At 39.2% G+C, this 18,448-nt stretch overlaps 1 protein-coding gene across 1 annotated transcript; it reads left to right on the top strand.

Moving 5' to 3' along the window:
• On the top strand, positions 1–9,534 carry LOC122303545 (probable inactive receptor kinase At5g10020). The gene is made up of 3 exons (XM_043115373.1): positions 1–1,218; positions 5,118–6,782; positions 8,727–9,534. The coding sequence occupies exons 1-3, from the start codon at positions 282–284 to the stop codon at positions 9,302–9,304; spliced, it is 3,180 nt and encodes a 1,059-aa protein (XP_042971307.1). The 5' UTR covers positions 1–281; the 3' UTR covers positions 9,305–9,534.
• The last annotated feature ends 8,914 nt before the right edge of the window (positions 9,535–18,448 follow it).

Consider the following 18,448-nt stretch of genomic DNA (forward strand, 5'->3'; position numbering starts at 1 on the left):
GAGAGAGAGAGACTTACAGGGAAGCTTTGTCCTTTACAGACTGTAGTTACTCACCTCCACCAACCATCTTCCTCCACCTCACTGAACCGCCATTGTTAACGGATTCTTTTTTCCTTACATTGTTATCTATCTATATATAATTATATATATCAAACCCTAGCTCTACCATTCTCTCTTTTACACAGAAAACCAATCTGTCTTTGATATTCTAGGGTTTCGAGGACTCTCTCTCTATCTCTCTTTCAATGAATCTGTAGGGGAGGTTTCCACATTGTGGTCAAATGAATCGTCTCTCACTCCCCGTCACCACTTTCTCTCTCTACATTCTCTCTGTAGTCCTGCTGGTCTCCTCCGCATCAGACTCGGAGCTCCGATGCCTACTCGAATTCAAGAAGGGCATCAGCTACGACCCGCTCGGACAAGTCCAGTCCTGGAACACGTCCACGCTCTCGTCGGACACCAATGCCTGCCTCAACTGGCGCGGGATAATCTGCGAAGGAGGCTCCGGCAACGTCACCGGCATCGTCCTCAAGAGCTTGGGCCTCGGCGGCGATTTGAAGTTCCACACTCTCGCCGGTCTCAAGATGTTGAAGAATCTCAGCGTGTCAGGCAACCGCTTCACGGGCAGGGTCACCCCGGTGCTGGGAACTATCACCACGTTGCAGCATTTGGATCTGTCCGATAACAACTTCTACGGCCCGATTCCGGCCCGGATGAACGACTTGTGGGGGCTTAATTATCTGAATTTATCTGCTAACAATTTCACCGGCGGGTTTCCGAGCGGAATTCGGAATTTACAGCAACTGAAAGCGTTGGATTTGCATAGGAATCAGCTGCGGGGTAACATTGCTGATGTTTTATCGGAGTTGAGAAATGTAGAGTCTGTGGATTTCAGTTACAACAGGTTTTACGGTGGGCTATCGATGGGTTCGGAGAATATATCCAGCTTAGCTAATACAGTTCGTTCTTTGAATCTGAGCCATAACGAATTGAATGGTGAATTCTTCAAGAGTGAAGTCATCGGATTGCTCCGGAACTTGGAGGTTTTAGATTTGGGATATAATCGGATTAGTGGAGAGCTACCTTCATTAGGGTCGTTGCCGAACTTGAGGGTTTTGAGGTTGGGGGGTAATCAGTTGTTTGGGTCGATACCGGAGCAATTGTTAAAGAGTTCTGTGCCACTGGAGGAATTAGACCTTAGTGGCAATGGGTTTACAGGTAAAGAATTTCAATTTGCTTACATTTAATTATCACTTGCTTGATAAAAGGCTTTGGAAAGTATGTGTTTGTTTGCTTGATTGCGTTACTATACCATGTTGGAAATTGGAATATTAAGTCCACGAGTTATACGTTATGGGACATCTAATCTGCGAAGCCTATACATATACATGCTCTTCTACACACTCTCTTTTGGGTATTTTGTTAAAGTGTGCTACGGGTATTTGAACCTTTTTGATATTCAAGGTTTTGTAGATCTGAAGTTTACCTCTTTTGATCAATTTTTTGGGTACTGGGTATGATTCAGTCCTAAGATCTCTGCCTACCTCAATCTCAACCCCTGCCTAAGCCAAGCCTGAATGCCTTAGATTTTACAGTTATCGATTACTTTGTTTTCTGTCTTGAGCTGTTAATAAGATGTTTATCGATATGAAGTTGCTTCCGTGATTTATAGTTGAAAGCAGAAAGGTGCAGGACCTCTTGTCTGAGAGTGCATAACCTGTGAGTACAAAAACTCTTCAAGCAAAATTGCAGACTAGAAAATGAATATGGAATAAAATTAAGTGAATTAACTTCTGTTCGCTCAAAAAAAAAAAAAAAATTCTAATGGAAATTTGCACTTAATAAAGCTACTTAAAAAAAAAAAAATTGATACCAATTTATTGTTATTAAATTTATATCCGGTGAAGACTTTGGCTTTCTGCTCATAAATTTCAGTTTGCAAATGTTCATATTGGTTTAGATGGTCGTAGGTGGAAACCTTTTATTTCACTGGCAAAGATTCAAACCTAGAACTATCCTGGCATTCCTGACTTTTTTACCATTTGAATTGAGATAAACAGAAAGCACATAATCGGATCTGGACGCAGTTGATATGAAAAGTAAAACTCTATATTTATATCTTTTATAAAAAAAAGTATAAAAATTAGAACTATTTTGGCCACAGTCCAATGAAAGATGGTGTTAAGAAAGTTTATTCAATAACATTTCTTGCTTAACTATACAAAAAGAGGTATCCAGAAAGGACTTGAGCTCCAGCACTGATTTCTCTCAATGGGGGTCATTCTCCACAATAGTGAACATTGATGGCTACCAAACTGGACTTTCCAACATGTTAAGAGATCCACTGCACGAGAAGACATAACCCAATCATCTCAGAGAGGCCAAAGAACCATGGTCCATAGAAGGCTAGCAACCTAACAATGCAAAAGTAGATTTATTGATAATAACAATTTTAGCACATTTGATAATTAAATAATTGCTAGCTATGTTCTAAACCAGAAGGTATGCGATTTAAATAACTTGAGGAAGACGTTTTTAGAATAGCTTTATTGGGGAAATGGTTATGGTGTTATGCTATGGAGAAGGAAGCTTTGTAGTGGTCGGTGGTGGAAGCCAAATATGGTTGCATGTGGGGTAGGTCTTCAAATTAGGTCAGTGAAACTTTTGGGGTGAGGGTGTGGAAAAATATCAGGAGGTGGGCGATGGGTCTAAAATCCCTTTCTTGTCATGATTTTTGGTGTGGGGACCGGCCCTTAAAGACAATTAACCTGAGTTGTTTTGGTTATCTTGTTGTAAGGAGATTTCGGTTGCAGAACACTTGCAGTCGTTAGATAATATGCCTTAATGGAATGTTATTAAATAAGCCTGTGAATGGAGATGGAGTTTTCTTCATTCTTCAACCGGTTGTATTATTTTAGATGGAGAAGTTGTGGTGATGATAAAATGTATTGGATCTTGTCCAAGCAATGAATATATAAGGTTAAATAATTTTCATAGTGCTCATCCCTCCAGTTGGCTCCTCATTTCCCTGGAAATGTATTAGGAGAAACAAGATGCCTTCAAGGTTTTCTTTGACCGGATGATTGCCTCAATAAATATTTTGTTTTGTAAGTAAGAAACTTTATTGAAAAGCTTAGGAAAGTTTTTTTTTGGTAAGTAAAAGGTTAACGGCTCATTTAGGGAGTGAGATGAGATGAGAATTTTGTAAATAGTAGTAAGATAGTTTGTGAATAGTAGTGAGATAGTTTGAGTTGAGTATTTTTTGAGTTTTGAGAAAGGAGAGAGAAAAAGTTGAATAAAAAATATTATAAAGTTAAAATATTAGTAGAATATAGTTTTATAATATTATTTTTGTTTGGGAATTTGAAAAAGTTAAATTATTTTTATTTTTTGTTTGAAAGTTTGGGAAAGTTGTAATGATTAATTTGAAAATTTTGTATTTGAATTATGTTTGGGAAGGAGATGGGATGAAAATTTTGGTATGAGATCTATTCCCAAACAAGTCCTAAGCTGATAGGATAGGAACGATTTCAACGTTGGAGACTTGAGGAATAGGAATATTTCAGTATTGGAGTCGTGTTTTTCTGCAAGTAAAATGAGAAAAATATAGATAATCTTCTGCTGCATTGTGAGTTGGCTAAGAAAGAACAGGTTGTGCCTGAGACAGTGGTGAAGTTGTTGACATGTTGGCGGAATCCTTGTGATATTCACAAAAATTCCAATGTTTGGAGGATGGTCCTGGTGTGCTCAATGTGGTGCATTTGTCTTGAATGAAATGCCTGAACTGTTGAAGACCAGGAGTGGACATTAACGGAATTAACAGCCACAATATTCAACAATCTCTTTACTTGGATGACTAATCCAACATCCCTCATTTCTCCAGCATATGAATTTTGCTCATGTTCTCCTACTTTTGGCTAGTTAAGTGTATCCTCTGTGCTTCTAGTAAGAGATGAAGAGAAGTGAAGGGAAAGGGAAGGGTGTGGTGCACAGGACTGGGGTTTACTCTGTAGGTGTGGGTTTGAAGGGCCCTGCACCTCTCCCTGACATTAAAAAAAAAAAAGTGAAGGGAAAGGGAAAAGAACTCAAGTTACATATGCTTGTTGATTGGTGTTGCATGTGCAAGAGATGAATAGAAATGGAACCCCTAGGGGTTGGCTCAAGCGGTAAAGGCCTTGGACTTGAGGGCATGCTCCCCCCAGGTCTATGGTTCAAATCCTCTTGAGTGCAAATAATCTCTAGAGGCCATTGGACTGGGGGATTTTCCCCTTGAATTACCCGAGGTGCATTTGCGGGAAACTTCTTGTCGAGGGCCTATGCACGGTCCACCCATAGGATTAGTCGGGACGTCATTCATGGACACCCGGTGCCAATAAAAAAAAAAAAGAAGATGAATAGAAGTGAGGAAAATGCCACTAATCTTTCGTTCTCCATGAGATTGCTAGTGCCCTATTGTAGTTTTGGTTTCTTTGGGATGGCATGGTCATCCCGAGACAAGTGGTTGGTCCAGTTGCTTGTTGGGGAGGACAGTTTGGTAGTCATCAAAAGTATTACTGTGGAAGATGATTGTTGAGAGCTTAATGCGTCACATTTGGTGAGAAAGAAATTATTGAAGTTTAAAGACTATAAGAGGACTATAGTGGAGTTAGCAGCCTTTTTGTTTCAAATCCTTTACAAATGAATGGTGGCTTATGGTTGTATCTCTATTTTCAATGATTTGTTGATCTTTATTTTTCTTTTTCAGACTGGATTTATCTCTTGTATACTTCCTCTGTTCTTGGCTGCCCCTTTCTGAGTTTCAATAAAATCTTGGCTACTTATAAAAAAAGCAGATTAGCTCCATCAGACTAGCTTTTCAAGCTTACGTTTAGTAACAGTAATTCAAACGTTCAACATGAAGGTGTAGATTAAATGTGAAGATTTCTTAACTGCTCTTGAGAAACAACGCACCAATTTTAGCCAGACTTTTCATGCTGGTAACTCTTTTAAGAATGTATATGTGACTTATTTTCTCAGTTCGAGATTGGGTATTGTTGTTTTTATTTTCTTATGAGTATTATATCTTGAATACATGTTTTGACAATCAGTACTCTCCATTTTGCATTTTGTGTGTACAGGTCCAGTTCTTGGGATTAATTCCACAACTTTGCATTCTTTGAATCTTTCGTCAAATGGTTTATCAGGCTCTTTGCCCGATTTTGTGAGAAGTTGTAGAATAATGGACTTAAGCGAAAATTCAATCTCTGGTAACATCTCTATTATGCAAAATTGGGAGACCATGCTGCAGGTTCTTGATTTGAGTTCCAACGAGCTGTCAGGAAGCATTCCAAACTTGACTTCTCAGTTTGATAGCATAACTACTCTTACTCTGAGAAATAATTCCCTAGTAGGTACCTTGCCTTCAATGCTGGGAACTTATGGTAGCTTGTCCTCAGTTGACCTCAGTTTAAATAGACTTAGTGGGCCGATTCCTGGCAGTTTCTTCACTTCAGTAACATTGACAAGCCTAAATCTTTCAGGAAATAATTTTTCCGGGAAAATTCCTCTTCAAAGTTCACGTGCAAGTGAGTTATTAGCTCAAACTCCATATATGCGGATGGAATATCTTGACCTCTCTGATAATTCCTTAACGGGTTCCTTGCCTACAGACATAGGTGACATTGCAAGTCTCAAACTATTGAATCTAGCAAGGAATGTCCTTTCAGGACAGCTACCAAATGAATTGAACAAACTTGCTAGTCTGGAGTACCTTGATCTATCTGAAAACAAATTCAAGGAAACTATTCCCAAAAACCTTCCCTCCAGCTTAAATGTATTTAATGTGTCCTACAATGAATTATCAGGTGATGTTCCAGAAAATTTGAGAAGGTTTCCTCTATCTTCATTTCGTCCTGGAAATGAGTTGCTCAACGTACCTGGTTCTCCAAGAACTTCTGTTCCAGATAGTATTCATTCACCGGGGAAACGGCATAATTCTACAGGGACTGTTAGATTGGCAATCATTCTTGCCTCAGTTGGTGCTGCTATGATGATTGTTTTTGTCTTAGTGGCTTATCACCGAGCACATCTTAAAGAATTCCGTGGAAGAAATGGTTTCAGTGATCACGATACAGGGGGAAATGTTAAGTTAGGAAGATTTGGCCGGCCTTCCCTCTTCAAGTTTCACAGGAATGTTGAGCCCCCACCCACTTCCTTGAGTTTTTCAAATGATCACTTGCTGACTTCAAATTCAAGGGCATTATCCGGGCAGGCAGAGTTACTAACTGAAACTGGTGAGCATGTTTTGCCAGAAGGAGTAGCAACTAGTTCAGCTTCCATGAATCCTAGTGTGCTGGATAATCATCCTGCGACATCTGGAAGGAAGTCCTCCCCAGACTCCCCATTAGCTTCCTCACCCCATTTTATAGAGGTGTCTGAACAACCTGTCATGTTGGATGTGTACTCGCCAGATAGGTTGGCTGGAGAACTGTTCTTCCTGGATGCTTCACTGGCATTTACTGCCGAGGAGTTATCTCGTGCTCCAGCAGAAGTGCTTGGCAGAAGCAGCCATGGCACACTGTATAAAGCTACTCTAGACAGTGGACATTTTTTGACTGTGAAGTGGTTACGGGTGGGACTTGTAAAGCATAAAAAAGAATTTTCTAGAGAAGTTAAAAGAATTGGCTCTATAAGACATCCATGTATTGTTCCATTTCGAGCATACTATTGGGGACCAAGAGAACAAGAGAGGCTTCTTTTAGCAGATTACGTACGGGGAGATAGCTTGGCCCTTCACCTTTATGGTAAGAACTCTGAAAACCTTATTTTTTAATCTCTGATAGCTATATCTCTGAGGTTTCTCTTTGTAAATTTTCTCATTCCTCCTGTGTTGATGAAATTATCTCATCATATATTTGGTTCTTTCAATACCATGGAAATTAAGCATGTTTAAAGAATGGGGCTTCTCTTGCCATGGTGATTTTCTTATGCTTTGTTTAGTATATTTTTGTTAGTCTTGGTAGGGTTAGTGAAAGTCTACATCAAACATGGGACTTGATAGCTGAGCTACCTTCAAGCAGTTCACTTAGCTTTATGGCCTTTTATCTGACCAGTGTGCTGTGATGGATAGTATTATCGGCAAACACTCACCAAGTTAATTTTCTTGTAATAAACACTTAGTGGGTAGGTTTTTTCTTTTTAACTTTTGTTGTTGCAGTAAATGCCAATATCTGAGATGTGCAATTGTACGTATTTTTATTTTTTATTTTGTGATTGGTAAATAAGAATTTTATTGATGATAGAATGTAGGGAAATTGAACATAATATTATAGGACAAAGGATAAAGCTTTCCTCCAACCCATTTATAAAGATGACATGTGTCCTTTGAGCATGTGGTATGCACATGCTTTTTTAAAAGTCCAAGTTAAAAAAGTGACATGTATCCCTTCATTAAAAAAGCATGTGCTTGTCACATGCTTAAGGGACACGTGGCAGTTTTTTATATGGTTGGGAGGAAACTTCGTTGATGGAAAATTGTGTTGCATTAATATATTATAAATACCTAGATGAGAACTTCTGATTTCAACATATCAATAGATGTATCTACTCCCGATCTGAATTTCAGATCCACTTCTCTGATGTTAAAGTGAAGTGAGGTGCTGTGTCCCATTCTAAGTGTACATAGTCATTATTGCCTCATTAAGCTCACATTGAGTCATGGTTGGTTTTTATCAGAACACATCTTATGTTTGGAGGATAAATGTTCCAGAATATGGTGTTTGCATGCATGGTTGAGTATGGGTATCATAATATCAACCCTCATAATTATCTATCATGTCTCCTAGAAATTGGCGTCCTGTATTCTATTTTAATTATGCTTGCTGTCCTGTCTATGAATGAGGCTTACCATCAGATTATTGGAAGCTTTACTTGGAAAGTATAATTAACATTTTTTTTGGTAATTAATAAGAAATCTTATTGACTAGTAAATAGGCATAGCCTCAAGTACACAGAAAGTATTCAAGACAAAATACCTAACTAGAAGCTAGGAACTAGAAAAAGCTAAAAGCTAGTCATGAAAAAGTATAATTAACATTACACACGAGTTTTGGATATCACCTCCCTCTGGGCTATCCATCTTTCTGCAGATGGAGAAATAGGATTCAATGCATAATGTTGCTTTGTGAATGAACTTGTAGTGCTTGGCTGTGCATAGAGCTTTTGCCACAAGACAAACAATTATAACCTAGAGAGATCAATTTGCCGTTGGAAATGTTTGTCACAAGAACAATTTACCTATATTTGGTATGGCTTTAGATTCAAACCTATATCTGAGAAAATTCACCAGGGTAAGTTCAGGCAGATAATGAATAAATGTTCAGTAGCAACAATAGAATGATGCAGACGCATATGTGATTTTGAACTTGTTCTTTCAGACATGTCAACTGCTTGATGATTTGGCCAGTAAAGTCTAGTGCTTAACAGAGCTGCTGTTGTAAGTTTGTAACAGGGCTAACTGGTACTTTTATTTATTTGTTTTTTTAAAAATAAATGAGCTAGCTTTCTGCAAGCTTTAGTTTTTGGGGTGCCCTTGGCTTCTGCCCTTTTTAGGAGCATTAGAGAACAGAGCGCATTGGGTTTCAGACCTACCATAGTCGGGCAATCTTGATTTACTTGTGTATGCAGTAGTATTTGACACACAATGAGCTCTCTCTTAGTTTTTGAATATGTTACTTTTTTCAATGCAGAAACTACACCTCGTCGATACTCCCCATTATCATTCAGTCAAAGACTAAAGATTGCCATGGATGTTGCTCGCTGCCTGTTATACCTTCATGATAGAGGTCTGCCACATGGAAATCTGAAACCAACAAATATACTCCTGGAAGGTCCTGATTACAATGCCCGCCTTACTGATTATGGTCTTCACAGGCTTATGACATCAGGTGGCATTGCGGAGCAAATATTAAATCTTGGAGCACTTGGATACTGTGCTCCAGAACTTGCTACTGCTGTTAAACCAGTCCTGTCATTCAAGGCAGATGTCTATGCACTTGGAGTGATTATAATGGAATTGTTAACCCGGAGAAGTGCTGGTGACATAATATCAGGTCAGTCGGGAGCTGTTGATCTTACAGATTGGGTTCGACTATGCGATCAGGAAGGACGGAGAATGGATTGTGTCGACAGAGACATTACACATGGGGAAGAAACTTCAAATGCAATGGATGAATTGCTCGGAGTCTCGATCAGATGTATTCTCCCTGTAAATGAGAGGCCTAACATCAGACAAGTCTTGGACGATCTCTCTTCTATATCTGTTTGAAAATTTTTGTACATGCGTCTTGGAATTAGTTTTTTTGGTTCCTTGACACCACCTCCCCTCCAATGTCTCTCTTAATTCTTTTCTCCTTAATTGGTTTCAAGCCTTGTGATTTTGGGCTAATGATCAAATTCTTTTGTTATTTTGAAAATCTTCTTGTAAAGAGACCTGCATCCGTTGATTATTTGACAGTCAGTGCTTGGGTTTGATCTAAATTGAGAAGTTTTTGATTCTTTTGGGTTCTCAACATGTTATTTTTTGACAGGTATAGCATAGTTCGCAGCGTGAAAGGGAATATTTGCCCTTTTTATTCCCCCCCACTTGTAGTATTTTTTCAGGTGTTATTTGCTGATGTATAGACTCTGGTAAGGGAAACAAGCAATTTCATTCTCATTTTTGTTTGAAAACCGGTGTGATTTGGAGAATATGACGGCGTTTTACACGCAAAGAGATTAAAAATAACGTATAACGTGATGTTCCCGAATTTCTAGGGTTGGAGCCTAAGAGGTGCTACTGCTAAAGCCCCACAAAATCTTCTCTTTTGCTTGCGTAAAGAAAGTAAAGCAAATTCTGCCATCGGTAGTTTCAACCTATAAAAAAGATGCTTTAATAATTTGTCAATTCACAGAAATAACTCTCTCTCAAGAAGAGGACTGAGGACCTTCTAGCTCTCTCTTACAATCTAAAAAATAAGACTTTAATGGGTTGTGTGCGGCAAGTTGTTGGTTTGGACTCGCTGGAAGAAACATTTACATCCACTATCACTTGATCATTGGTTAAGGAAAGCTGGAATATAGAGTAACAATTAAAAACAATGACAAATTATTGGCAAGGGGCCATTATGGGTGGTGGCAGCGTGTGTAGGCCACACGCCACAACTAAAGTAAAGAGTACAGCCGGATTTGAAAGATTTAATGTTGTTGGTCTTGAAACTGCCTTGTGTGGAAGCAAAGAACTCTCTGAAGCGTGGTGGTGTGTGAATCTTACACGCGGCATAAGTTGCACGTGAGGTGTACATGCCGCATATATGAGTGGATTTCTTCCACCATCTAGATGATCGGCATTTGGAGAAGCTGATGGAGGGGTGTGTGCTGGCCATATATTGCATGAAAACAGTAGATCGACAAGTGACAGTGCTAATGAAAAAAAAAAAACTAGAAAACCAACCGAAAATAGACAAGGTTGTGGCCAACGAGGAAGGGAGATGGGTGGAGCCGAAGCACTAACCCCCCTTCCCATGGTGAACGGGAAAGCTTCTTGGGTAAGGCGATGGGGAGTCTTGGCTGGAGAGAAAATAGAGAGAGAGACTAGTGTTTAGTTCCTTCTTAATGATATTTTGCCTTGATTATTCAAATCATCCACTCTCTTTCATTTCATTAATAATAAATAATTAAATAATATATAATTGATATTAAAATGGTTAAATTAAAGGATATATATACATATATATATATTTATTCTTAAGTAATTTTCATATGAGAGCCTTATAGTTTCTTATTAAATTTCTTTCTAGCTTCATAACTATCGGATTCACAAAGTTCACTAAATTTTGAGAAACTTCAAGAGCCTATAATTATTACTCTTGATGATAAAGTTACTTTGTCACACACACGCACACATATATATAATATATATATATATATATATATATATATATGTAGGACGTTGCTACGTCCAAAAATGACGGATCAATTAACATCTTTTTTTTTATTTTTTTTTAATTCTTTCACCATTTTTTAAAATTATTTAGACATTTTTCTTAAAAAAAAAATATCACATATTCATTTAAAAACACTTAATTAATCACTAAGTAAAAAATAATTTTAAAAAAATTTCGTTTACGGAAATTCTATGTGAAACTAGTGTTTTCCATATATATATATATATATATATATTTTACTCTACATTCAAGCAAAATTTGTAAATATATTCCGTAAAACTGAATGGACTGCGAGCTGACACGTTGTGGTGGACACTTGTGGGTAAGAGTATTTTCTCGGTTCATTCCTTTTATAAGGCCATTACTTTTCTTCCAAATATATAGTTCCCTTGGAAAAGATTGTGGAGGAATAAGGTGCCCCCAAAGCTCTTTGCTTCACTTGGACAACAACCTTGGGTAAGATTTTGACAATTGATAATCTACAAAAGCGCCAGGTAATTATTTTAGATTAATGTTATATGTGCAAGAATGTTGGTGAAACAGTTGATCATCTCTTGCTACATTGTCAAACAGCTAGAGTTGTGTGGAGGGAAGTGTTAAGCTAGGTGATGCTGGCTACGGTGGTGGAGTTATTGGCTAGTTGGACAATTCCGGATGGTGCTCCACAAATCAAAACTGAGTGGAAGATGTTCTCTATATTCATTATGTGGTATATATGGCATGAACATAATGAGAGGACAATTAAAGACATGGAGTGGTCAATAGAAGAGCATAGATCTTTATTTTTCCGTACCTTATTTCTTTGAGCTATAGTTATAGATTTTAATGGCCTAAATTTACATAATTTTTTTGTTTTCACTATTATGACCTAGATAGGTCTTATCCTCTGTATACCATCTTGTATGCTTGGGTTATGCCTATCCTTATTAACCGTCTACTTATATAAAAAAAAGGGTTTGTAAATCAACGCCCTAAATTCTAATGCTGACACAAGGTTCTGCTTAGTAAGTGGGATGAAAATTTTGAGTTTAAGATGAAATATTAAAATATTATATTTTAATATTATTATTGTTTTGGTATTTGAAAAAGTTAAGAAAAAGTTGAATTATTTATTATATTTTGTATGAAGATTTAAGAAAATTGTAATGATGAGATGAAAATTTTGAGTTTGAGAGGAAAATTTTTTGTTACCAAACCATACCTTAGATTTTATTTATTATATAGTGAAACCTTAGGAATGTTTTGCTACACTGTTGGACTTGCCGTGGTTTAATGAAATGTGGCTAATCTTTTTCAACATTCTGTTGAAGTAGTAAATCGACATGTTGACACAATAATGCGAGCATTACGTTGCCTATCACCCCAAATGATTAAACAAACTTAGATGATTGGGATGATGCCTTATATCCAAGGAAATCTCGAATATTATCCATGGTTTAAGATATTATTATTATTTTATTTTTTACTTTTTTAACATTTGCCACTTTCGTAGGTTAATCCATGTAGGAAGTGCACTTTACAAATGTTGTTTCCTGTAATCAATACATGATTTTTGAAGTTTATGCAAATTTAAATCTACAAAATTGTTATGGTGCAATGAATGTGGTCATGATAGATGTAGCTATACCGGTTTTAGTAACTAACGCGTATCTAAATCAATTTCACTGGATTGTCCAAAATTTCTTTTATGTCTGTGATTACGATATAAAATTCACATTCGCATAAGCCGGGTGGGAGGGTACAGCCCATGAAGCTCGCATTTTAATTGAAGCATTAAGGCTTCCTGGGAACAATTTTTCATGGCATTAAAACGATAAGTTGTACACATTATTTAATTTTTATCTTCCAAGTTTGCTGTAATTTCTATATTCCATAGTTATAAAAGATTAATATTCTACTAAAATTTCAAGTTATTATTATTTAGTAGATTTTGTATTTCTCTGTATCGAGGAATTTATGCTGTTGTATCCAAGGGTGATGTATCATATATCATAATGTTATGACAATCATACTTTCAAAGGATATAAAAATCTATTTAATTATCGACATTCATTCCTTCAGAATGTCATTGAATGAACTTTCGGTGTGTTGAAGAGAGGCTTCTAAAATTTAAATTTAATGCCCCCATACTTTCCAACTTGGCAATGATATCTCGTTATTGCATGTTGTATGATATATAACTTTGTCCACAAGGTTACACTTGATGATGACGTATTTGCCCAGTATAGCAATCTCGATGATTATCTAGATATGAATGTGGATCATAACACCAGTAAATAATCTCATGTTTCTGACATGTCAACTACCCAGGCACAGGCCATGGCCACAACAAGGAATGCTATTGCACTACCTATGTGGGTGCATAGGACTGGACAATGAGAAAACATCTAATTTTCAACGTGATATAACAATGTTTTTGTTCATGTCAGCATTGTTAAATAGATTGTAATTGGGAGGGTATGGCTTGAGGCGCCCCTACCCCTCACTTAGCAGAGTGCAGGATAGTCCCAAAACTAGCCGACACAACTTCAAAAGAGACCATCTCCTCCGAGAAAACAAAGACTTTGAACCTCCCCAAGTCAACCTAGCAAGACAAGTTAGTGATTTTCAATGAAAATCTATGTCTTGGTTCCAATTTTGCAACACACACAAAAGAGCGACCCCTCTCGCCGAGCATTAGGGTCAACCGGGTGGACCTGGTCATACATTCCGCACAACCTCTGCCAAAGTATATGGGCGAGCTTAGGATTATGTGTTGCTTGACCCTTCTCGCCTAGCTCGAGTGTCAACGGGGTATGCCTGATCATACATAATGCGCGACGTCTACCAAAGTATATGGGTTAGCTCAAGCTTACGTGCCACTCGATCCTTCTCGCTGAGCGCAAGGGTCAACGAGGCAAGTTAGGATTACACACCTCTTGACCTCCACCAAAGTTTTTGGAGTAAGGCCGGTTATACATACCGTGATACCGCTTGATCCCTTTCACAGAGTGCGAGGGTCAATGAGGCGAGCTAGACTTATGCACCTCTTGACCTCTACCAAACTTTTTGGGCTAGGTCAGTTATACATACCGCTTGATCCCTCTCGTTGAGCACGAGGGTTAATGGGGTAGACCTCCATATAACGTCCACGATCTCTTAAACAAAAGAGAGAGAAAGAGAGAAGAGGAGAAAAAGAAGGAAAAGAAGAAACAATAGTGGCAAACAAGATCATTCATGGGAAGCCCTAGAGTCCCTCCACTACCAGAAAACTCCCCAATTTGAGCTCGGTGGGGTCTACCTCGGCCTCTTCAGGGCTACCTTCCCCTAATTTGGCACTAGCTTTGTTCTCAGAAGGATGTCAGGAGGATTGTCGTCCTTAGGCAACAACGCATTCGGAATCATCTCTTGCCCGATCTCACTGGCATGATTAAGAGCGGCCAAATCAAGCTTGAGATTTTTGAATTCAACAGCTCGTAAGTGTGTCTCCAACGCCTCGGAACTTTCTTGAGGGTTTAGGATGACTTAGTTGCTCATCCTCTCAAGGCCTTCATGGTACTGGTACTCATGAGCCTAAGCATTGTTTTGAACAAAGAAAGCCCTCTCTAATTGTTCGCTCGAGTGAGTGGCGACCTTTTGCACCTGCGCCAAGTCATTCTGTGGGTCCCTGATAACCACATCCGAGGCAGCTATCCTCTTCTGGGCCACTTCCAACTCGGCTAGTATCTCGTCCTCATGGATCCTGGCCGCGGACAACAAGGCCCCTCGGTCCTCCACAAGGACCGACAAAGTTGAGTGCTCCTCCTCCAGCATCTTGAATTGCTGGGCGTCGAAATCCCTAAGGCCCCTCAGCCTTTCATTCTCTGCTTGGAGTGAGTTCTACGACTCCTAGAGCATGCGCAGTGACTCTTGAGCCTTCACGACCCATTCTCTAGCCATTGCTAGCTCTGTCTCCAAGTAGCTTCTCTCCTAACACTCTCCACTGGCATAATGAAGAGTCGTCATCACCATGGACTAAAACTTTAGCTTCTCCCTCTCGATCGCCTCTCGGCCGCTCACGATATGTTTAGCCAACCACTCGATGCCCTATGAATTCTGAAAGTAAGAAGAAAAACAAGCAAGGATGAAAAAGATAAAAAGAAAGCATGGCTAAGGGAAAAGCATAGAGCGAGAAAAGACCTTTGAGAGAGGCTTCCGCAGCGGTCTAGATGCCCGCTCTAAGGCCTCCATTTGCCAAGCTCTACCCTCAAGCCAAGGAGTAACTGGAATAGCCTCGTCCAAATATTCCAAAAGGTGAGGATCCGCCTCACCTCCCCTAGATTTTCTTGGGACCACCTCGCTCGTCTTATGGCTAGAAGAAGTGGGGGTGCCCTCAGACATCAACATAGGGGCAGACGCAAAAGATGGAAACCCCTCCTCACCACCAAGGCCATGCCTGTTTCCCTCCTTGGAATCCCTAGTGACCACAGTGGCCTTCTCAAGACTCGGTGGCAAAGGGACAATAGGCTTAACCGCCGTGGCATTCCCAAAACTCGATGGGGTAGGGACAACCAGCTTAGCTGCCAACTGATCATCTTCGGTAGCACCAATAGTTGTGTCCACCGATGACCCAACAGCTGCAACAACAGGCAAAGCATCGGCCGTAGTGACTCTTTCTCGATGAGATCTTCGGGCAGAAGTGCCCTCTTTGACGGACTCCAGGTCCACCACAAGATGATCCGAGACTACCTTGGACGCATATTCCCTAGCCAAAGATCGAGCAGTAGACATCGATGAAGGAGTCATCTCTGCATTCAACTCCGAAGGCGATTCCATCACCCGAGTTTGATGGGGGCCCTATCTAGAAGAGCACTCCAAAAGTGCATGTGAACCAAGTATCTCCTCTGGGACGCGTCCAGCAAATTAGTAAGAGCGCTTGGGCCCCTCGGGTGAGGGATCTTGGCAGGCTCCGCCATTTGAGCCATGGGAGAGTGGTGTGGCAGATGTACCCAGATTCGCAGACTCTCCCTCCCCAAGGCGTCGGGTCGGCCTCGCAGAAGATGAAGAAGGAGCGAGGCGTTGCATAGGCACCATGACATTAGGGCAATCAGTGCCAACGGTCTTTGGGAATGCAAGGTCGTCCCCTCTTGGTTCAGAGCGGACTTTCTTCCCCTTGCCTTTAAAGGAAAAGTCCGGAACCCGTTTCCTTGACGAGTCGAAAGATAGGCAAATGAAAATGCCTCAGGTTGAAGGAACAACATGGCCCACCGGATGAAGAAAGGAGGCAAGGTTATCCTTTACAAGGAGAACCTCCGAATGGACAAGAAGAGAATGTTGAGTTGCCAAATCCTAAACGATCGTAATACGAAACGATCGCAATACGACACAACTCATCTAGTGTAGCGATTGGATGCACAGCCTAACGGGAAACTTAGCACGACCTATTTGAAATTGTTGGTAAACCTGACTCTGATACTAGTATTAGGTGGTCTTGGACTTTTCTCAACCTCAAAAGCTAGTTCAAGATGTGAGAGTTTCCCTTACACTTGGAAACTGACCATCAGCTCCTTCCACAACCGATGTGGGATAATCGCAATATACATATATATATATACTAGGTTAGGAGCACGTTCAAAGCATGCATGTCTAGTTGTGTTAAACAAGTTTTTTCCAAAAATAATATGGTTTTTTAAAATGATTAATGAATAATTTAATGAATAGAGACAAAAAAGTAAACTCTAGCAAATAATTTTGGATAATTATAGGTTGGTGAAAATAATAATTACATATTTGGATATATTAGAAAATAAAAAAAAAATTAGTTTAAAATTAAAGTCAAGATACATTAGAATAAAATAGACAAATAAAAATAACATCATTGCCTCTACAATAAATACTCTCATCATATTAAAAGAATGCATAACCAAGATTTTAACATCCAAGCATAAAGTAATTAAATAAATATACAAAGTAATTACAATCTGTTCATAAAGTAGAAAGTGCAATAGTTTAAAATTAAAATAGACCATAAATTGATGCAAGTTTAGCAAATAAGCAACCATTAAAACGAACGCAGTTAATTCACTAAATGGCTTTCAATGATAAACCAGTTAATTCAAATCCAATTGCACTAAAAAAATTCACCAACAAAGTCCACGAAAATACTATTTTTAACACAATTTGTTAAAACAACGGAAACTCATTTAGTAAGATATATTTAAATCGAATTTAAAGCATTTAGAACAAAATTACAATCTTATTATATTGAATTTAGTCGTAAAGAAAATATCACTTAGTAATATAATTTAAAAAACCTCAAATATAATATAATATATATATATTTATATATATTTGTATAAATTCTGACACTTAAAGTAAGTTCAATATATAGCTCAACGTAAAAACAATGCAAGTCCAAATCATATTCGGTCATGACTTACAGCTAATGCATAAATAACATATATAAAAAAAATCCATAAAAAAAAAACATATATAACAAAAAAAAAGTCTCAAAATTTGTTTACGAAAAAAAAGGACTATAAATACGCCTTGGTGGTATAAAAATAGCATTTATTTTTATTTATTTGGTCAAAAGGTAAGTCTGTAGGTATTTTCTGAAAGGCTAAAAAAAATCTATTAAAAAAATGCAAGCTAACCTATGCAGGCAACCGACCTTCAATCAAGAATAGCAAGAGGCTATGCGGCATAGACTAACCTAGAAGAAAGGGAAGCATGCGATGGAGCCCAGGTGGTTGAAAACTGAAACCTTGGGGAGGAGTTTTGCTTGCTCTGTTTTGATGCAGGGAAAACAATGGCTTAGGTGGTTTACAGAGGTCTGCGCGGTGTGGTGGTGCAAGGAGGTTTGGGGTGGTTGGCTGTTGTGAAGGCGCAAAGAAGCTCATGTCAAGACGGACGTACTTGGTTGGTCTTCCATGATGAAGAGGGTGTGCAAGTTTCCAACGGCAGCAGCTCGATGCTGCAGCTTCGTCGTGGGGGAAGTGACTCGACGGAGTTGGGCTGGCCGATGGTGGTTAGGTGGCGATGGACAACCCAGTAACTTTATGGCCTTTTCCTCAACTCGTTATACCCTGTTTTCCCACTCCCGAAACAGAGCAAACCATAAACTCAAACCTGTTGGAGATCAGCCTTTGTTGATTTCAAATCTATTGCCCGCCGTTCTTAGCCGAGCTTGGAGGTACCATAAACTCAACCTCTGTCGCGCCGTACCATTGCTTCTTCTTCCTCCATTGGGTAATTTTCGGCCACCTAAAGCATTTCTCTCTCTCTCTCTCTCTCTCTCTCTCTCTCTCTCTCTCTCTCTCTCTCTGTGTTCTTCAGCCACTTGCCACTATCACTCATCTCCATCGCATGCCTGGCACGGTCTCACGATGAGTTCTCTCTCTCCCCGTGCTTTCTTTCCTCCCATAATCTCTCTCTCTCTCTCATTAGTTGATCTCTCTCTCATTACTCTCTCTCTCTCAGTATTCAGCCGCCACCTTGCCGACATAATCTTCTTCACCTCCCAGTTT

Source organism: Carya illinoinensis, chromosome 3 (genome assembly GCF_018687715.1).
Source record: "Carya illinoinensis cultivar Pawnee chromosome 3, C.illinoinensisPawnee_v1, whole genome shotgun sequence".
NCBI classification, from domain to species: Eukaryota; Viridiplantae; Streptophyta; class Magnoliopsida; order Fagales; family Juglandaceae; genus Carya; species Carya illinoinensis.

What these genes read in the sequence shown, in the direction of transcription:
- LOC122303545 (XM_043115373.1), top strand. Translation starts at nt 282, where the DNA reads ATGAATCGTCTCTCACTCCCCGTCACCACTTTCTCTCTCTACATTCTC. An exon ending in TAGTGGCAATGGGTTTACAG is followed by an intron (nt 1,219 to 5,117) that starts GTAAAGAATTTC and finishes TTGTGTGTACAG; the next exon opens with GTCCAGTTCTTGGGATTAAT. An exon ending in CTTGGCCCTTCACCTTTATG is followed by an intron (nt 6,783 to 8,726) that starts GTAAGAACTCTG and finishes TTTTCAATGCAG; the next exon opens with AAACTACACCTCGTCGATAC.